At 41.9% G+C, this 18,747-nt stretch overlaps 2 protein-coding genes across 2 annotated transcripts in view; both read right to left on the bottom strand.

The window, feature by feature from the left end:
* LOC110526970 (transmembrane protein 266) overlaps window positions 1-7,803 on the bottom strand; it is a 113,343-nt gene extending 105,540 nt beyond the window's left edge. The window contains exons 1-2 of the mRNA XM_036981010.2: window positions 6,901-7,803; window positions 5,424-5,570 (exon numbers count right to left, since the gene is read on the bottom strand). Coding sequence (XP_036836905.1) covers window positions 5,424-5,437 — 14 coding nt within the window. The 5' untranslated portion in view covers window positions 5,438-5,570; window positions 6,901-7,803. The remainder of the gene's footprint in view (window positions 1-5,423; window positions 5,571-6,900) is intronic.
* Window positions 7,804-8,102: 299 nt separating this feature from the next.
* On the bottom strand, window positions 8,103-15,867 carry LOC110526629 (F-box only protein 22). The gene is made up of 7 exons (XM_021607759.3): window positions 15,518-15,867; window positions 14,911-15,043; window positions 14,179-14,266; window positions 13,836-13,934; window positions 12,904-13,056; window positions 11,025-11,190; window positions 8,103-10,636 (listed from the first exon to the last, which is right to left on the bottom strand). Exons 1-7 carry the CDS (start codon window positions 15,646-15,648, stop codon window positions 10,243-10,245), a joined length of 1,164 nt encoding a protein of 387 aa, XP_021463434.3. The 5' UTR covers window positions 15,649-15,867; the 3' UTR covers window positions 8,103-10,242.
* Window positions 15,868-18,747: the final 2,880 nt, after the last annotated feature.

Raw genomic sequence — 18,747 nt, 5'->3', positions numbered from 1 at the left:
TCCAACACTGGTTTTCTTTTTCCAAGTACACAGAGACCTCTGGGAAGAAATACTAGTCAGGAAGTGACTCTTTTACCTCAGAGTGAGGAGTAAATCAGAGTATATCACCTTTATTCACCAATTACATTTACATATACCTGGAATGGTGCTGGCAGCAGCAGAGAAAATATACAGCATCTCGTCTTGGATCAAAACACTACTTGAACACAGTAGGCCTAAATGATAGTGACCCTGAGTGTTTCCCAGTGTGGGTTTGTGTACATGAGACAATGACCTTATAAAATGGGGAAAAAATTAAATAAATACTACTATTCGACTATAAGTGAGACCAAATAAGCTCAAGGAACTATAGATGCCACAGTCAAGATGAGCCTAAAGACGTAAGCCTCCACTTCAGTCTCCTTGGTCCTCTCGCCCTACACTACACGTCTCCATTAGACCAGACCTGTCCTGGCCTCTCACCATCCCTACTGATCAACACAGCCATCTGATCAGTCATGGCAGACACAAGCTGTTCAGAGCCCCACACCTCATCATCTCATCCCAGCACAACTGCATGTAAAGAAGGGACCCAGTGCTGTGGCTAGCTGCCAATGGAAGTATGTGGACAGTAGTGGCCCAAGACTCCTGTTGTCTTGTGTGGCTCAGTTGGTAAGAGATTGTGAGTTAAATTCCCGCAGGGATCACATATGTGTACTACAAAGTCACACAGCAGAAAAGCTCAGAAGCATACTTTATATACAGTACATACATACAATACATAGAACTCACTCTAAGACAATGGAAAAAGCCATGGCACTCTGCAGAGGTTATGTGTATTAGTGGGAAAGACAAGCAGAGTCTCCCTTGGGGCATTGGGACACATACACACAGCCTGCCCCTTCAGCCAAATGATAGAATTAGAAGTGTTATGGGCCAGGTCGAAAAGGTCATTATTCATATTGCATAATTGGCTTAAGGCAGTCCACTGACCATACAGAAGGTCACGCAACTGGGAGCAACCACAAAGAAGATCATCGCACCACTTGCAATGTACTGTTTGTGTAAGTTGGAAAGACACATCAGTGTTTCATACAGTGGAGGCTGCTGAGGGGAGGACGGCTCATAATTATAGATGGAACGGAGCAAATGGAATGGAAACCATGTGTTTGATGTATTTGATACCATTCCACTGACTCTGCTCCAACCCTCCCCAATTAACGTGCCACCAACCTTCCGTAGTTTCATAATCCAGAAAAGCAACACCAATCCATATTCTAGTGTACTTGGGTTGGTTGGACTAGGCTACAGTATGTGATCAACACACCTTAAAGTACTCAGGTTGTGGAAAGCCCTGCAGAGCTAAACCCACCCAACCTGGCCAAGTAAAAAGCAGCAGCTGTCTGATTGTAACCACCAGCTGCTGCAGAGAACATTGTAGAAGCTAGCCATCAGTATGAGTTAGTGTTCAAGGCTCCACCATATCTAACAGTGTGTTCCATGTGTACAGCATCTCTAGACACTTGATGCACATCTCACTCCACTCCATTCAACCCATGTACATGCACACTCCACTCCATACAACCCATGTACATGCTCACTCCACTCCATACAACCCATGCACATGCTCACTCCACTCCATCCAACCTATGCACATGCTCACTCCACTCCACACAACCCATGTACATGCTCACTCCACTCCATACAACCCATGCACATGCTCACTCCACTCCATCCAACCCATGCACAGTACCAGTCAAAGGTTTGGACACATCTACTCATTCCAGGGTTTTTCTTTCTTTTTTACTATTTTCTACAAAATAGAATAACAGTGAAGACATCAAAACGATGAAACAACACATATGGAATCATGTAGTAACCAAAAAAAGTTCTAAACAAAGATATCTCAGATTCTTCAAAGTAGCCACCCTTTGCATTGATGACAACTTTGCACACTCTTTGCATTCTCTCAACCAGCTTCATGAGGTTAGTCACTTGGAATGCATTTCAATTAACAGGTGTGCATTGTTAAAAGTTAATTTGTGGAATTTCTTTCCTTCTTAATGCGTTTGAGCCAATCAGTTTTGTTGTGACAAGATAAGGGTGGTACACAGATGATAGCCTTATTTGGTAAAATACCAAGAACAGCTCAAGTAAGCAAAGAGAAACGACAGTCCATCATTACTTTAAGACATTAAGGTCAGTTAATCCAAAAAATGTCAAGAACCTTTAAAGTTTTTTAAGTGCAGTTGCAAAAACCATCAAGCTCTATGATGAAACTGTCTCTCATGAGGAACGCCACAGGAAAGGAAGACCCAGAGTTACCTCTACTGCAGAGGATAAGTTCATTAGAGTTACCTCTACTGCAGAGGATAAGTTCATTAGAGTTACCAGTCTCAGAAATTGCAGCCCAAATAAATGTTTCAAAGAGTTCAAGTAACAGACACATCTCAACATCAACTGTTCAGAGGAGACTGCTTGAATCAAGCCTTCATTTTATTTTACTTTATTTAACTAGGCAAGTCAGTTAAGAACAAATTGTTATTTTCAATGACAACCTAGGAAGAACTGCTTTGTTCAGGGGCAGAACGACAGCTTTTTACCTTGTCAGCAACCTTTCGTTTACTTGTCCAACGCTCAAACCACTAGGCTTCCTGCCGCCCCATGATTGAATTTCATGATCGAATTCATGATCGAATTTCTGCAAAGAAACCACTACTAAAGGACACCAATAAGATGAAGAGACTTTCTTGGGCCAAAAAACACGAGCAATAGACATTAGACTGGTGGAAATCTGTCCTTTGGTCTGATGAGTCCAAATTTGAGATTTTTGGTTCCAAACGCTTTGTGTCTTTGTGAGACGGAGAGTAGGTGAACGGATGATCTCTGTATGTGTAGTTCCCACCGTGAAGCATGGAGGAGGAGGTGTGATGGTGTAGGGGTGCTTTGCTGGTGACACTGTCTGTGATTTATTTAGAATTCAAGGCACACTTAACCAGCATGGCTGCCACATCATTCTGCAGCGATATGCGGGTTTGCGCTTATCATTTGTTTTCAACAGGACAATGACCCAACACACCTCCTGGCCATTCAACCCATCCACAAAGACACATGAATCTGCTTCCTAAACCTTCCTTCACCTCTTCCTCTTAGGCTTTGTCTTGATGCCTTTCCTAATATTACAGTATGTGTTAGCCTATGTGTACACTCGCCTTGACTTTATGCAGGAAATCTCCATAATGATAAATGAGTCTGGTTTCAGGAAGGTTTAGGCATGGCATGTTTCAGACAGGCACAGTGTGACCAGTCTCATCTGACCTTTACAGATACCAGGACTGGGAGACACACTGATGATGAGAGACCCTCCTGGAGAGCTGCTGTGCTGTACTGTCAGCAGAGGAAAGGTCTTGGCTCTTTACAGTCGGACTGAACTGCAGTGTGTTTGAGGTTACCTGAGGCTCAAAGCTAAGGAGTCTGCATAGAAAAGTGATCAGTGAAATGGGAATGGGCTGTATTATGATATAGACTTGATTTGTAATATGTTAAACGATATAACTTCCAGAAAGGATTTTCTAGGCAGAAAATCATCAGGAATGAAATAAAGTACCGTTTCAATCCAGACATTTGCTAAGATGCGAATCACCTACAGCATGAAATAGCACCCTCTTCACAACAACAACAAAAACAATTTGTTTCCGGCTACTAAACCTAGATGCATGTAACGGAGATTTCCTAACAGATTCCTTGTTATCTTCTGTAATAGATGAGGTCTAATAGATCAGCTGGCCCAAGCATCCATCCATCCCTGTGTTACTGTTCTGCTTGGAAAAGACTCACAGGAATATGACCCTGCTCAGACAGACACCATGTGCTTGTCAACCTCAGCATGCTGAACAACAGAGGCAGAGCCCTCCAACCTCCCCACCCTCCTGTTGGCATTGAATAAACAACAGGGTAAACAGCGACGGAGAGAAAGATGAATGGTGCTGTTCTGCAACGACAACCCTTCAGAATCTTAAACAACTGGGCCCAAAGATAGGCTACAGCCCTACGCCGCTGACTGAGCAGGACAGAGTGACAGAATAGAATCGGACCGACAGGGCACAGAATAAATCCACTCACCTGACTGGCTGTCACGCTGACGGACAGAGAACAGTGAAGGAAGGCTTTTCATTTACCATCCATTTATTACAGGTTTGGATAATGAGCATGGCTAGTTACATACAGCCTGCTGAAGACTAATAATTAAGTCAAGTGAGACCAAATAAGCTCAAGGAACTATAGATGCCACAGTCAAGATCAGCCTAAAGACGTAAGCCTCCACTTCAGTCTCCTTGGTCCTCTCGCCCTACACTACACGTCTCCATTAGACCAGACCTGTCCTGGCCTCTCACCATCCCTACTGATCACGCAACTGGGAGTAACCACTAAGAAGATCATCACTGCATAAGCAATTGTTCATAAGTCAGGTATGTTTCTGCAAGGAAATGTTGAACTATCTTGTTTCTATCTCCTTATCGCTCTCTCTCTATCTCACGCCAACACATTCTCTCACACACACACTCATCAATAAATCAACCAATCAAAAGACTTGAGGATAGCAAGAAAAAATGGTAAGGTAAGAGGAATTTGTGAAAGAGCGGCTAGACTGCAGAATTCCAAATGAGCTGACCAATGAGGTGCCCCTCTGCAATATCATTGAGCTCTGCCTCTGTCTGTAACAGGGCCATTGTCGTTTCCCCTCTCTCTCTCTCCCTCTCTCTTTTTCCCTCTCGCTCAGCCTCTCTGTCTCTGTCTCCCTCTTTGTCTCCTTTTCTGTCTCTCTCTCCCTCTCACTATCTCTCTCTCACTTTCTCTATGTGTGTGTCTGTGTGTGTGTGCGCGTGTGTGTCCGTGTGTTTGCATGCATGCCTGTGTGTACAATACCATATTTATTATTCAGGAAGAGAGGTGAGAGGAGGTCAGAGAAGTCTGGTAAAGAGGGAAACGTCTTACTGAGCACAGATCGTGTTCTGGGAGGAGACATCTTACTGAGCACAGATCGTGTTCTGGGGGGGGAGACATCTTACTGAGCACAGGTCATGTTCTGGGGTGGAGACATCTTACTGAGCACAGGTCATGTTCTGGGGGAGAGAGATCTTACTGAGCACAGGTCATGTTCTGGGGGGGAGACATCTTACTGAGCACAGGTCATGTTCTGGGGGAAGAGAGATCTTACTGAGCACAGGTCATGTTCTGGGGGGAGAGAGATCTTACTGAGCACAAGTGATGTTCTGGGGGAAGAGAGATCATACTGAGCACAGGCCATGTTCTGGGGGAAGAGAGATCTTACTGAGCACAGGTCATGTTCTGGGGGAGAGAGATCTTACTGAGCACAGGTCATGTTCTGGGGGGGGGACAGAGAGGAGATACACACACTGGGTGGTGGAATGTACTATACTTACTGAGGGTTAGCCATGTTGGTGGATGGTGATGGCGATGGAGAGATGAAGAGGAGGAGGCTATGATCTTCACTCAGTTCTCAGTCAGGCTATCTCTCTTAGCTTCTGAGATCACCACACCAGATATACTCTGCTGGACTCATGTTGAACCTGGGGATTGAATTAAATATCAATTACACCTGACATGTACTACAACCATATTACATCCGTATTACACTAAAATGTTCATGAGTTCAGTAAAACATTGTATAATGGCACCAGAAACAGTATGGGGATACTAAGACAATGAAGAACTATAATTGTAGCTTGAAGAGTAACCTACAACAGCAATTCTTCAAAGTAAAAGATGATTCATTCTATGTCTATAGTAAGAGCACATTACCTGCATGTCTGCTGGATAATACTCCTAAAGAGCTGCTCTCACCATAGAATGAGTCCATTGTTGAGTTAATGCTGGGAAAATCCATTACGCTTGACACAGGACATGCATGAGTGAAAACCTACCCAGGTGCTTGGTCTTTATTTAGATATGATTGATGACAGACAGTGACACATTATTATGGCAATCCCCTGAGAGTATGGTAGGCTATGTATGAGTCATTCAATAACACTTTAAACGCAAGACATACACTACAGTACCAATACTTTAAATGGAGAAGATGTGAGAGACATTACAGGGCAAATCTTTCTGTGTTGCCCATAAATAACATTTCAGATGGTGCTGTTGAGAAGGTATATTGAGAGACTTCTACTAAAGTGGAGGTTGTTAGCACATCCCAACTTACTGTATAAAGGGTTATGTTAAGCAAATTCTCTTGAATAGCATTTTTTCGACCATGGTGTTTGAATGGTGAGAGTTCATAGACTGTGCTTTGCCTGATCAGCACAACATATCAAGTAGAGGTCTGTCCACTGGTCTCTGCATGACCTTAATAAACTACAGGAGCCTATCAGTTCAGATCCATCTCGCCTCTAATCTACTTACTATATAGTGCACTACATTTAAGTGAGCCTATGTAGGCCATTTGGAACATGCGCTGGGTCTCACACAGTTCATTGAATAGTAAAGTAGGCTAACGGCCCCCTTACTTCATAACCGAGGTTTCTTCACACGTACTTCATTTTACAAGGCTTTTCTGTAGTATTGCATAAAATTCAAAGCACAACTCAGCCCCATATCCACGTCAAAACCAAACTGACAAGTAGCTTGACATGCAAATGTTTGCCTCCCTGTTCGGGAACTAATAATAATGTAACCCTACTGGAAATTGTAATTGAAACGGACTAAACCAAGCATTAATCCACGTTAGGACTATACTTAGTCGCTGTAGTACCTGAATATAGAAGCAGAGACTCGAGAGACTATAGTAGCCTAGTGCGTAAAGCGGGGGTGGTCCCCGTTGTAGGCTACACCGAGGGAGTGCCCCGGAAATGTACAACTAATCTATTATTCAGTTGAACCAAAGAAGAACCTTCCTACCTGTCTTGATTTACATTGTTGACAGTCTAATCGAGCCTCCCGTTGGCCGCGTGCTCGTGATAATGTCTCCCTCTGTGATGATCAGCACGAGTGAGGCTCGTGCTCCAAGCTCGTGGCGATGTGTAGGCTGCTGCCTTCCTTAGCACTTTTACATTGGACAAGCACCCCTGCCGCTGCTGCTTAGAATCCTTTGCAAAACGAAAAGACTGGAGCCGAAATGCAAGCACCATCGTCGTTCAGCAAGATTATATTAAGTGTCCCTGACTGACCACCAAATAACCAGCATAATTGGAGAGTGGAGAAAGAAAGGTCAGAGCGTTGTGTGTGTTGTTGGCTACACCGCTCCAAAATTGCTAGTGAGGGTTGAGGGCTTCCCCCGCGATCGCGGAAGGGACTCCTTGCTGCCGAATATAGACCTCTTCCACAAGGAGCTGTCTCGGTGCTGAAAACGTGATTAACCTCCGGCTTCTCTAGTGCCGCGCTGCTCTCTCCCTTTCAAAACCGAGAATAGTAGCATAATCCCAGCGAAACAACGTCAAAAACATTGCCGTTTATTTTCATGCCGAATAGTGTCAGTATCGAAGCTATAACATTGTCATTGCTTGCTTCGGTCACGACTCACATGTTTGCTCTCTGTGGATTCTAGTTCCAAATCCTGATAACCGAATGAAAACTGAGGTACAGTCACCTCACTTGATTTGTAGGCCTATAGCTTTATGCCCGAGCTGCCTTTCTCCATAGGTTTTACGTTTTTTATCGTTTCGGAAATTCAAGATACTATGGGAATATAAATGATCTTTCTACCAATTGGCTTAACAGTTTGTCATTCACCAGGAATAGCCAGTCGATGGTTAGAGCGCACATCAATCAATCTCAGCGTCTTCGCAGCCTTATATCAAACACGCCTGCTTGTCAAGGTTAGGCTTTCGGAAATGGTCGATATTAAATAATTGTAGTCTATGATAGAGCAATTCTGAACAATTAGGCCTGTTATATAAGAAAACATATGTAAATGGCAGGTTTTACTATTCTGTTATTCTTTAATTGTTAAGGTCATTGGTTGTAGAATATGATATTGGAAGATGTTCTAATAATTAGATGCACATTTTTTTCTCCATTATGATAAATCAGGAAACCTAAACCTGAAGTCCACGTTGTGACTCTTGTGCAGGAGTTAGAGAAAGCCAGAGAGTGAGAAGATATTTCAATGGCAGTCATTTATTGAATTTGAAATAAATCAAACATATTTGGCACACATAGTTGAAAAGTGCTTGTAACCTTAAACATTTTGCTCATCATATTAAAGCCAGAGAAAACAATTTAAAGAACAATTCTAAAATAATCCCAATAACTACACAGAATGGTTGTGTGGTAACATTGTGTGGTAACAGAATGGTTGTGTTAGGTCACAGAAAACTATGAACAGTGATCTTAAATTTTCCCCATTACAGAGTATCAGGAGAATAACTTGTATACTATACTGAAAAGTTATACCTTAAAATAGCTTATTCTAAACAAAAAAAAGAAGCAATCAAAACCATTTAGCCAAACATATAGGTTGGTCAAATTGCACATTAATCTCAAAAGAACTGTTTTGAACTTCCTAAACATTTCTCATGTGTTCATACCTTCATACCCATTTTCAGAACATCTACCTCAAACCTTCATAAACAAAACAAATACTGTCATCAGGAATGTCTTCAGAATTATAATATGTTCGTAAATGAAGCAGAATATTGTACAGAATCCCAACTACAAAACTGTTTGTACATGGTATGTTTATCACACAATCATATAATGGCGGGAATACCCTGTTTGGGAGTGGAACACGTAAAATAACACATTTTACAACCATCAGCTCCAATGAAGCAACAAATATGACCTTACAAGACAGTATGAAGAACGACACAGAAAGATTTTGTCTAAACCACGGAATACATTTGAGTAAATAGAAGCTAGTGAGGCAATTCCACAATAACAGCACAAACCCTCATTCTGCTACCAAACTTTGCATCTTTTTAAATTTAAATTGGCACGTCACTTAAGAACAAATTCTTATTTACAATGACGGCCTAGGAACAGCGGGTTTACTGTCTTGTTCAGGGGCAGAACGACAGATTTTTACCTTGTCAGCTCTGGGATTCGATTTAGCAACCTTTTGGTTACTGGCCCAACACTCTAACCACGAGGTTACCTGCCGCCCCACTGTTCACTGTTCTGTTCTTCAAGTAAATGTCTTTATCAAAGCCATCCTTATGCATAGAGTTGTATGGTTGGTTTAACTTTGCAATCATTGCTTTCTGTTTGACATGAAAATTCGGAGTCTCAGCCTCACTCTGTTATCGTGGAATTGCCCAGTGAGTGAAATAGTCTTATAAAGGTAGGAGGAATAGGCCTTGATTTAATTGCATTTCAAAAAGGGTTTCTCCATAGCTAACACTAAAAGAGGGGCATGTGTCAAAGCACATACCGGAGAAAACATTGAAATCAAGACAAACTGAATTTTTCTCAAAGGTTGAAAACATGTTACTTTCCTTATCTTCTTAACTAAAAAGTGCCTGATCGGTAATCTCAACAATTATTTATAATAATTAATAACAATTATATTTGTTAATTGGACATGAAGTGTCAGTAACTTTTCACTATAAGGTGTAAGAAACCATCTGGTCAAGATTAGTTAGTTAGTTTCAGTTCTATGTTTTGAATATGAGCATAACATTTGGTGAGTAATTCAGGATAATATATATATATATATATATGTGTGTTTTAAATGGGGAAGTCCACTGTATTATTTTCTAACAAAGGACTGAGATGAATGGACAGTATTTTCTTCTCTGATTCCCATCAGCACCTTGTTAAACTCACTAACATGTCAGCAATATTTCCTATTCAAGTTTCAAACTGATCAATGCATGATCAAGTAACTATTTACCTCTATTGCAGCAGATAAAACATTGCATTTCCCTTCCAAAATTGACAAAGTTAAAACTTTACATTGGGAAAAGTTGAACACAACAAAAAGAAAGACATGTACATGTTGTAAGCCACTTCAAACAGCATCACATACCACCATGGCTGAGAGATAAGATTCTACAACCAAAATGTTGTTGATCCTGATTGTTACGTGCACAGGCAGTCTTCTGAACTAGACACCAGGGTTGTATTCATTAGGGCACACCGTTTCAAAACATTTTGCAACGTAAAACGGGTGTTTCTTATTGGACCAGTTAAGATAGTACCTCTCTGCTTCTTCTGGTTTTCTTCCGTTTCGTACCTAATCAATAGGAACCTGAAGTGAACAAAACAAACTGTAGTTTGAATGTAAATATGACCATCGACTCCTCAGCCAAGGTGAACTAGGGTCATAACAGTGGTGTATCCATGCTGCAGACTGTCCGTATCCGTGTCACACAGAGTATAGTCCTCCTTCACGATACGATCACACCCAATCTCCCCGTTACCAAAGAAGCCAAACAGTGGGATGTTGGGGAACACCTTGCGGAAGGTGTCAGCCTCCACGTTACGTTGGTTGTTGTAATAGTTGTGTCCGCGGCCCACGCAGGCAAACATGAAGCCCAGGGTGTTCCTCTCTGGGAGGTTGGCGGCTTTCAGTCTCCGTATGGTGGCCTCGGCTGCCTTGGGGCTGCTCACGTCCTGCTCCAGGAGAACACTGGCCCCCTGGATCCTTGGACCGCTCAGAGCCAGACCCACCACGCCGTACGACCCCAGGCCACAGCTACGGAGAAAGACAGACCACTGTCACATAACTGTATAGTAATACTCTAAGCTAAACCCTAACCCCGGGACCACTCAGGGCCAGACCTACACCACGCACCAGCCCCAGCCCCAGCAACAGTTACAGAGAACGATGGTGGGACAGACAAAAACAAAGTCAGAGCTGCATAGTAAGAGTAGGGATTCCCACACTTTTCATGTCAGGGCCCTTTGAATATGATGAGCCTCCAGCTGAGGACCCCCACTACCTTAAAAAATATGTTGTTTTGCCGCTTGGTAGATTACTAGGAGGTCGCAATAAATAAGACCCCAGACCCATGTTTGAGAACTCCTGACCCTTCTCAGCATTGAAAAGAACAGTACATGTTACAGATCACTCAGGTACTCACCACTCTCTTTCAGGGGAGAAGACATTCTCCACATGGCCCCCAGCGATGAGAGCCTTGCTGCGTGCCAAAGGCTCCAGGACCTGGTTAAGGAAGCGGGCTGCTCCGGGTTTGTAGGCTTCATAGCCAAAGAGCAGCACCACACGCAGATCAGGGTTATTCACCAGCCCTGAAGGGACAGGACGACAAGAGAGGGGTCAGAGATGGAATCATATTATGGTGGACGGTTGGCTAGAGCCATGGATGTGTTTAGCATACTGGTATTTATCACACACTCATATACTAATCCTAGTATCAACTTTACACTGCAGGGTTTGTATTGGGCTAGAACAAGACCGGCACTGACCAGCTTAATGGTTGACTGTGGTAGCCCTATGTGGGAGAGCAGAGAAAGGTATATTTCTGAACCGGTCATTGTCAAGATGCTGGCCTGGGGGTAGGTTTATGACAGTCATAAATACCTCTCCCCCCTTTTTCCTCTCTCTACCCTACTGATGTGACTATTGAACATCCCTTGGTTAGAATAGAAATTCTGGGAACATCAGAAGGTGGGAGGAAATTAACCATATTTTGGTTATCCAACCAGTTGAACATATGCGTTGGTACTTTATGAATATGATGTCAGTTCGGTTGTCATCTGAGACATTCTCATCAATGATAGGATGACAAACGGTACAGTGGAAAGTCTACACATTATAGTTATCAGATTCACATGGAATTGTTGTACAATTTAAATGTTTGAATATGAAATTATTTGTGAGGGGATGAAATGTGATTTTGGCTTCTAAAATGTGAGAATTGGGTTTTCATGAGTGAATTAGGCACGACTCGGTGGCCCGCCCACGTGAAGAGACATTGGTGATAAACTATGAAACATGCCCTCCTCTCCCTTCCTATATAAAGCCTTGACGATAATATAACTTCCTGTTCCGGGTACATTAGGATGACAATCCGATGTCAGAAGGGTTCAGATAACTACAGAACGAAGCCAACCTCAGCGTGAGCTTTGGTTGCGAATGGTATGAACTTTGAACTCTTATTCCCTACAGAAGTGATACCTCCTAGCCGTTGAGTTAACAACAGCAGCTGCAAACGTGGGCTAGGAAAGAACAGACAGAGTATCCCGTCTACCACACATAGACGTTACTACAACGTATTCAATCCGAGGACAGGACGATCTCTGTTGGCCAACACGACCAGCATCTACGACCAACCTACCGAAGCACAGCTCAGAGTAAATATTCATTGCATTTCCCTTTTCCAAATGGGCGGTAATTTAGAATGCATAAGATTCTGTATTTACGATAGAGTAGTTGCCTACGGCCCGATAGAGACATTGCTTCTCCCTTTGTTCTTCAGTCTTCCCGCTCTTTCACTCAAACCCAACCCACTTTTCTTTGTGTAACCAGTTGTCATATCTGTTCCGTCCGCTAGGGACGTTTTCCTTTATTACATAATTTGTAATCAAGGTATGATTCATTCTGTGTATATGTAATTCTGTGTGATTAGTTAGGTATTTAGTAAATAAATAATTAAACCCAATTTTGTATTGCTGATTCAACTTGTTAGCCAGGGATCGTGAAGATAACCAAGAATTTACAACTTTCAGATTAGACTGAAATAAGGTGACAATTAATATTGAGTGCTATTGATGTAAAAATATTACTAGGTCTTTAAGAGTTTATTTGGAAGATAACTGCTCTATAAATATTATTTTGTGGTGCCCCGACTTTCTAGTTAATTACATTTACATGATTAGCTCAATCAGGTAATATTAATTACAGAGAAAGGATTTTATAGAATAGCATGTCATATCACTTAATCCGGCACAGCCAAAGACACTACATCATCATAACTTCAACTCCCAGTCGGTCTCACCAACCTGCTTCCTCCAGGTGTGACTCTGAGATGGTGCGTTTGCAGAAGTGAAAGGGGCGGATGTCCACTCCCTCCATCCTAGGGAACATGATAGCGTAGCCAGCTTCTCCTTCTTGGAATTCCTCCGGTGGACCCGAGTGGGAGCCACTGGGAGTTACTGTGGGGGAAGATGAAGAGAGACTCAGCAGCAACTCTTGGGAGGACATTGGAAGTTTGCTTTTAAAAAAAATCAACATTTTGGCAAATGCCTTCTTCAGGGTTACTGTGGGAAAAGGCAAAAGGACAAATCATACTGTCAACCAATGTCCTTTTCCTTATATTGGTAAATGTATCACCTGTATGATGTATATTTAAAGTAGTTAGCTAGCTAACAGTAATTGCATTTTAACATATTGCATGGCGTTCCACTTCCCTGGTTCTCTAAGCACTCAATCTATGTGACATAACACTATTTAACACATAACAAATCAATATTACCTAGCTAGATTTTCAGTTCATGAGCAAAGACACTATCTGCATACTTGGTTGATGGAGTGTCACTTCTCTCCAGCTTAGTGATTATATAGAGGAATATAGAGCACAGATCCTGTTGTCAGTCCTGGAATACTAGGGTATCTATCGACATATCTAGTCGCCATGCTTCTCTTCCCAGCTCCCAAGCAGAGCACCCTATGTTAATAAGGCAAGGGGAGATGAATGTGGACCATCCCCTGTTGACACTCCTCTGTGATGAGAATGCACAACACGCATCAAAGAGGAAAGGTCCTGAATGTCATGCACCGCCAGCAGCCTGTGTCATGAGTTATGGCACAAGAGCTAGCTATCAGTGGTTAGTGTTGTAGAAATTATGTGTTATAACATTATAACACATGGAATAGTTACCACACGGTGTTCTGGTCATTAGGAAGGGAAATATGAAAATACTGTAGTTCTTACAAACAACACCAGGCGTGGCGATGGCCATGATGTCACATCCATTGGGGAACAGCCTGTTCAGTTCCTCCACTGAGTCTGGACTGTGGTGGGTCTTGCGTGCTGCAAGAGGGGATACAGGTTAGAACATGCCTTACATTTAGATTGTTACTGACTGGGACTCTAATATAAGCAGCAGGTTTCACAACTTAGCCTTCAACTTTTAATAACTTACCATGTGTTTAGTAACAAACTAAATGGAAGTTAGCTAGTAGATAAAGAGGCCACAGTACTTTTTACTTCTCAGCCCAGCATTATAAGTGTGCTTTACTACAGAGTAGTAAATGTAGTACATGTTACGTCTTACCCTTTTTCTGCTTGTAGCAAGAGTCTTGTCCACTGAAGGTATCGCTGTCCACCATAACCAAGACTGTTTTGGGCAGCAGGTATACATTCTGCAAACATTAAGAGAGAGGTGTTTCTACAGTTTTCAATAATGTCAGACTCCACATAGTCTTCCACTGTAGGAGCCAGGCTATAACTTTACTGTGTTCTACTAGCCTACTTGTAGGACTGTTGCAACAGCATACAGATAGATATACATAATGTCGAACAAGCATGCCTCTGGCTAATCTCAGTTAACCCAGAACTAAAGTCTTGCGTAATTGGTCAGATGCTCGATTAAGTTCTGGGTCTGTACATGTTAAGAGATGAGATGCTAAAATGAGGAGTGGAACCGGATTGAAGAGATCCACTCTTTGCAAGTTATGGGCAAATGTATGGGCCAGATGTCCCCTCCCCTTCCAAAATTAGAAAATATGGTAAAACCTGTGAAATCTTGATTTGTCCAAATATAAAACCAGTGACGAAAAACTGGAACTACTTCTGCTCGTTATCAATCAGAGCTCATAGTATAAAGACAAATCTACGGTACCATTTATGTTTGTCCATTTATGTTTGTCGTCTGTTCACGAGATACTACTCTCTGGCATGCAATCATGTCAGCTCTATTCATGACACTTCTATCAACAATTCATGAACATTCTCCTGAAAGAGACCCTGTTGTAATTTCTTGTGTATTTTCAGTAGTCAAACTGACCTCCACTTCTTCAGCCAGGCTGTGGCAGAGAGCATGGCCGTCATAGTTGGACGGTCCAGAGGCAGACACCCACGTCAACTTCTGCTGGACCCTCAGTACTCTCCGTGCACAGTTCATCCACAGTCTGCAAACACTGCACAATAAGGAAGACAGTCGTCGTTAGCGCTCACTCTCATCCTGGCATGACAAGGAAGTTGTTTAAAAACATGATACCTACGACCAGTCTGGGGATACCTAGCTAATGTTAGCTAGATTCCAAGCTTTTCTTAGCTAGCTAATTTAGCTGTCAAACACTAATCTGTAATACAAGATTATTACTAAAATACTGTTGTTCTACCTGTTAGCTAGCTAACGTATGATAGTTTCACATGGCTGCACGCCTTTTTTGCAAGCAAAACGTATACAGCTAACAGATACATTTAGTGTAGATTGCTAGTTAGCTACATATATTCAGTTCCAGTCCTGTTTAGAACTTGAAACATGCATTGCCATTGTTGATAAAAACACTGTGCTCGCTAACGTTAGCTAGCTAGCTGACTGTGGCTACTCGGTCAGTGTTTTCGGAATCCTTGGCTACCTAAAGTTAGCTAGCTAGCTAGTCACTTACCAAGCAATTTGGAGCAGGGATTTGGTTGGTACAAACGTCAAAATTCTCTCCACTACTTCTGCCACATTACTGAGAATGTATTCTGCCGTGCATTCATCTGAAACGCCAGAAAAGTCTGTATTTCCATCCATATTTCCTTCGCAAGGTCTTGGCAGCTAGCTACGGATTTGTCTTTTGACCTTTCACTAATGCAAATTGCATAGCTAAATATCGAAAGCACTAATACACTATTACTGCCACCTAGTGGCGAGTACACTTTATCTGCCTAGTATGTATAAATCAAAGCAAACGTTATTTGTCCATGCGCCGAATACAACAAGTGTAGACCTTACAGTGCAATGCTTACGTACAAGCCCTTAATCTACAATGCAAATAGTCTGGGTAGCCATTTGATTAGATGTTCAGGAGTCTTATGGCTTGGGGGTAGAAGCTGTTTAGAAGCCTCTTGGACCTAGACTTGGCCCTCCGGTACCGCTTGCTGTGCGGTAGCAGAAAGAACAGTCTATGACTAGGGTGGCTGGAGTCTTTGACAATTTTTAGGGCCTTCCTCTGACACAACCTGGTATAGATGTCCTGGATGGCAAGAAGCTTGGCCCCGGTGATGTACTGGGTTATACGCACTTCCCTCTGTAGTGCCTTGCGGTTGGAGGCCGAGCAGTTGCCATACCAGGCAGTGATGCACCCCGTCAGGATGCTCTCGATGGTGCAGCTGTAAAACCTTTAAAGGATCTGTGGACCCATGCCAAATCTTTTCAGTCTCCTGAGGGGGAATAGGTTTTGTCGTGACTGTCTTGGTGTGCTTGGACCATGTTAGTTTGTTGGTGATGTGGACGGCAAAGAACTAGCTCTCAACCTACTCTACTACAGCCCTGTCGATGAGAGTGGGGACATACTCGGTCCTCCTTTTCCTGGAGTCCACAATCATCTCCTTTGTCTTGATCACATTGAGGGGGAGGTTGTTGTCCTTTCACCACATATATATATTTTGTGTCATATATTCATGGATTACATTTTCAGTCCATTGGCATTTGAGCAAGAATTATCCTCATAAAAAACATTTTATCACTCCAAAGAAAGTTTTTTTAGTTTCTTTATCACTACGAAATAACACAAAAATAGTAGGCTATGCATGGTCCTGGAAATATCCTATTTTTATATGAAATGGATCGATTCAAGGAGGTACTACCTTGGTTGATTATAAGGATTGTATGCGTTGAAAGTAGTATTAGACTGTTTACACACGCAGCCTATTTCAGATTTTTTTGGGCAAAAGAGTTGATCTAATTGGCCAAAAGACCAATTAGTGGAAAAAGAACAGACATGGGATGCCTGTGTGAGTGAGTTAATGATCATTGTGCAGTAGCTTCACACCAACACTAGAGTGTAGTCTTCACACACTACATCTGCTTCCACTTGTAAAAAATATGAGCCAGAGCTTTCTAAAGGGCATTTACAAGTCAAATGGATTTCAACAAAATCACAGTTGACTTAGTGGAGACTGGACTACGATTCTAACTGTACCCCTTATCTACAGTGTAACCACTGTAAAATAATAGCACAGATTACAGATGTCAACGTGTTTTCTGAAAGTGACACTTCATAAATGTGATTGTGGGTTTTTATTTATACATTACATTCACATAATAAAATGAACAAGAGACACCATCAAATCAAACATGTATACTATTTGACAACAAAAACAAACAAAAAAAAAACATTCCTGTGGCAGACACTGGACATGAAATGATCTAGGTCGATCTATTTGAGATTAAATGAACATACTGTACCTTCCGCCTCGCTAAACATTGTATCAGTGTACATATTGCACATGCTTACTTTCTTTTAAATATAAGTACTGTATATCACTGATGCACCAGCACATACATATGAAACATGTACATAAAGAAACATGGACAATATATGACTAAAAGAACAAGTTACAAAAGCAGAATAAAAAAGTACAAATGTTAAACCTTGGCTTCGGTTATGGCTTAATTGGTCAAGAGTAATCCTGTCCATTATAACAGCTTGAATAAATCACGTGCACATTTTGTCAATTAAATCTCACTTTAACATACAAAAATAAATGGTATATGAGTCAAGTGACTGCTCAGCCATATGTCTATTTTGCTGTCTAGCTAACATCCAGTTAAAGTCCATTGTGTTTGTTTTCTCAGCCCCTCTGAGAGCTGAGAAAACAGTCAAGCCCCAGAGATCTCCACAAAGAGGGCACGGAGGAGCCCTCCATAGCAACGGCAGGTGAGTGTTGGTGTGATCATTGTGTAATGCTGGACCAGGTCACAGCAGGTGAGCGGTGCAGTCTTGTGTGATAATGGACCATGTTGTTGCATGTTATTGAGGTCCATGAGTGTCTGATCCAACATTTGACACATACCAAAGTTCTCTCATCTCATCATTAGCCTGATAGTGACAAACTGTGTGTGCAACATAAAAATGAAGCCTGCAGACTATTTATAATTTTTGACCACAATGAAAAGGACCCAATAATATTGAATGAAGATTGTTATAGTTAAAACATTAAAAGGTGGTCCCTGTGTATATCCTTAGTCAACCACAGTCAGTAGATATTGTTATAATGCACACTCATATCAAGCCTTATCATACATTATGGGTCAGTTTCACAGACCCAGATTATGCCCAGATTTACTCCTGTACAATGGACGATCTTTCAGCCATAGACTTATAGACAGTGATCCAGTTTATGTTATCTAAATCGAATTGCTGTTCATGAAATAACAATTCCAGATGTTGGTTAACTAAACTAAAATAGGCCTGCGCTTAAATCCATCTGTGAGTCTGTGAAACCTGCCCTCTTCACCTGCAATGTGAACATGCATTTCATTTCTCTGATGCTCCGCATTAACTACAAGTCCAATTATTTCTTCCCGATAAATATGATCCAATATGTATATATTTTTTGTCTTTGCCTGACTCTTAGGTTTGTGTCAGAGACACACATTAGCCTATATTTCTATCACAGCATCAGACAAATGTCTACGGCCAATGACATGACAAGACAAAGGTATTTTAATGTTGTGCCACAAATGAAGAGTGCCTTTCATTTTGTTTCATCCAATTTGAGCACAGTGGTAATTTCACAACACATCCAGTAATAGTTTATTCCTGATTTAACACCACTCTCAGTTCATTGGAAAGAAGACGATTTTTCTCAAGCTGCTGGTACAGAGGGTCTTTGCAGTCAGAAAGCA

This window comes from Oncorhynchus mykiss, chromosome 6 (assembly GCF_057628025.1).
Source record: "Oncorhynchus mykiss isolate SJ-2025 chromosome 6, ASM5762802v1, whole genome shotgun sequence".
Taxonomy (NCBI): Eukaryota; Metazoa; Chordata; class Actinopteri; order Salmoniformes; family Salmonidae; genus Oncorhynchus; species Oncorhynchus mykiss.
This window is presented reverse-complemented; position numbering and strand designations above follow the sequence as displayed.

What these genes read in the sequence shown, in the direction of transcription:
- LOC110526629 (XM_021607759.3), bottom strand. Translation starts at nt 15,648, where the DNA reads ATGGATGGAAATACAGACTTTTCTGGCGTTTCAGATGAATGCACGGCA. An exon ending in TTGCTACAAGCAGAAAAAGG is followed by an intron (nt 13,935 to 14,178) that starts GTAAGACGTAAC and finishes CCCCTCTTGCAG; the next exon opens with CACGCAAGACCCACCACAGT. An exon ending in TTCTCCCCTGAAAGAGAGTG is followed by an intron (nt 10,637 to 11,024) that starts GTGAGTACCTGA and finishes CTTTCTCCGTAG; the next exon opens with CTGTGGCCTGGGGTCGTACG.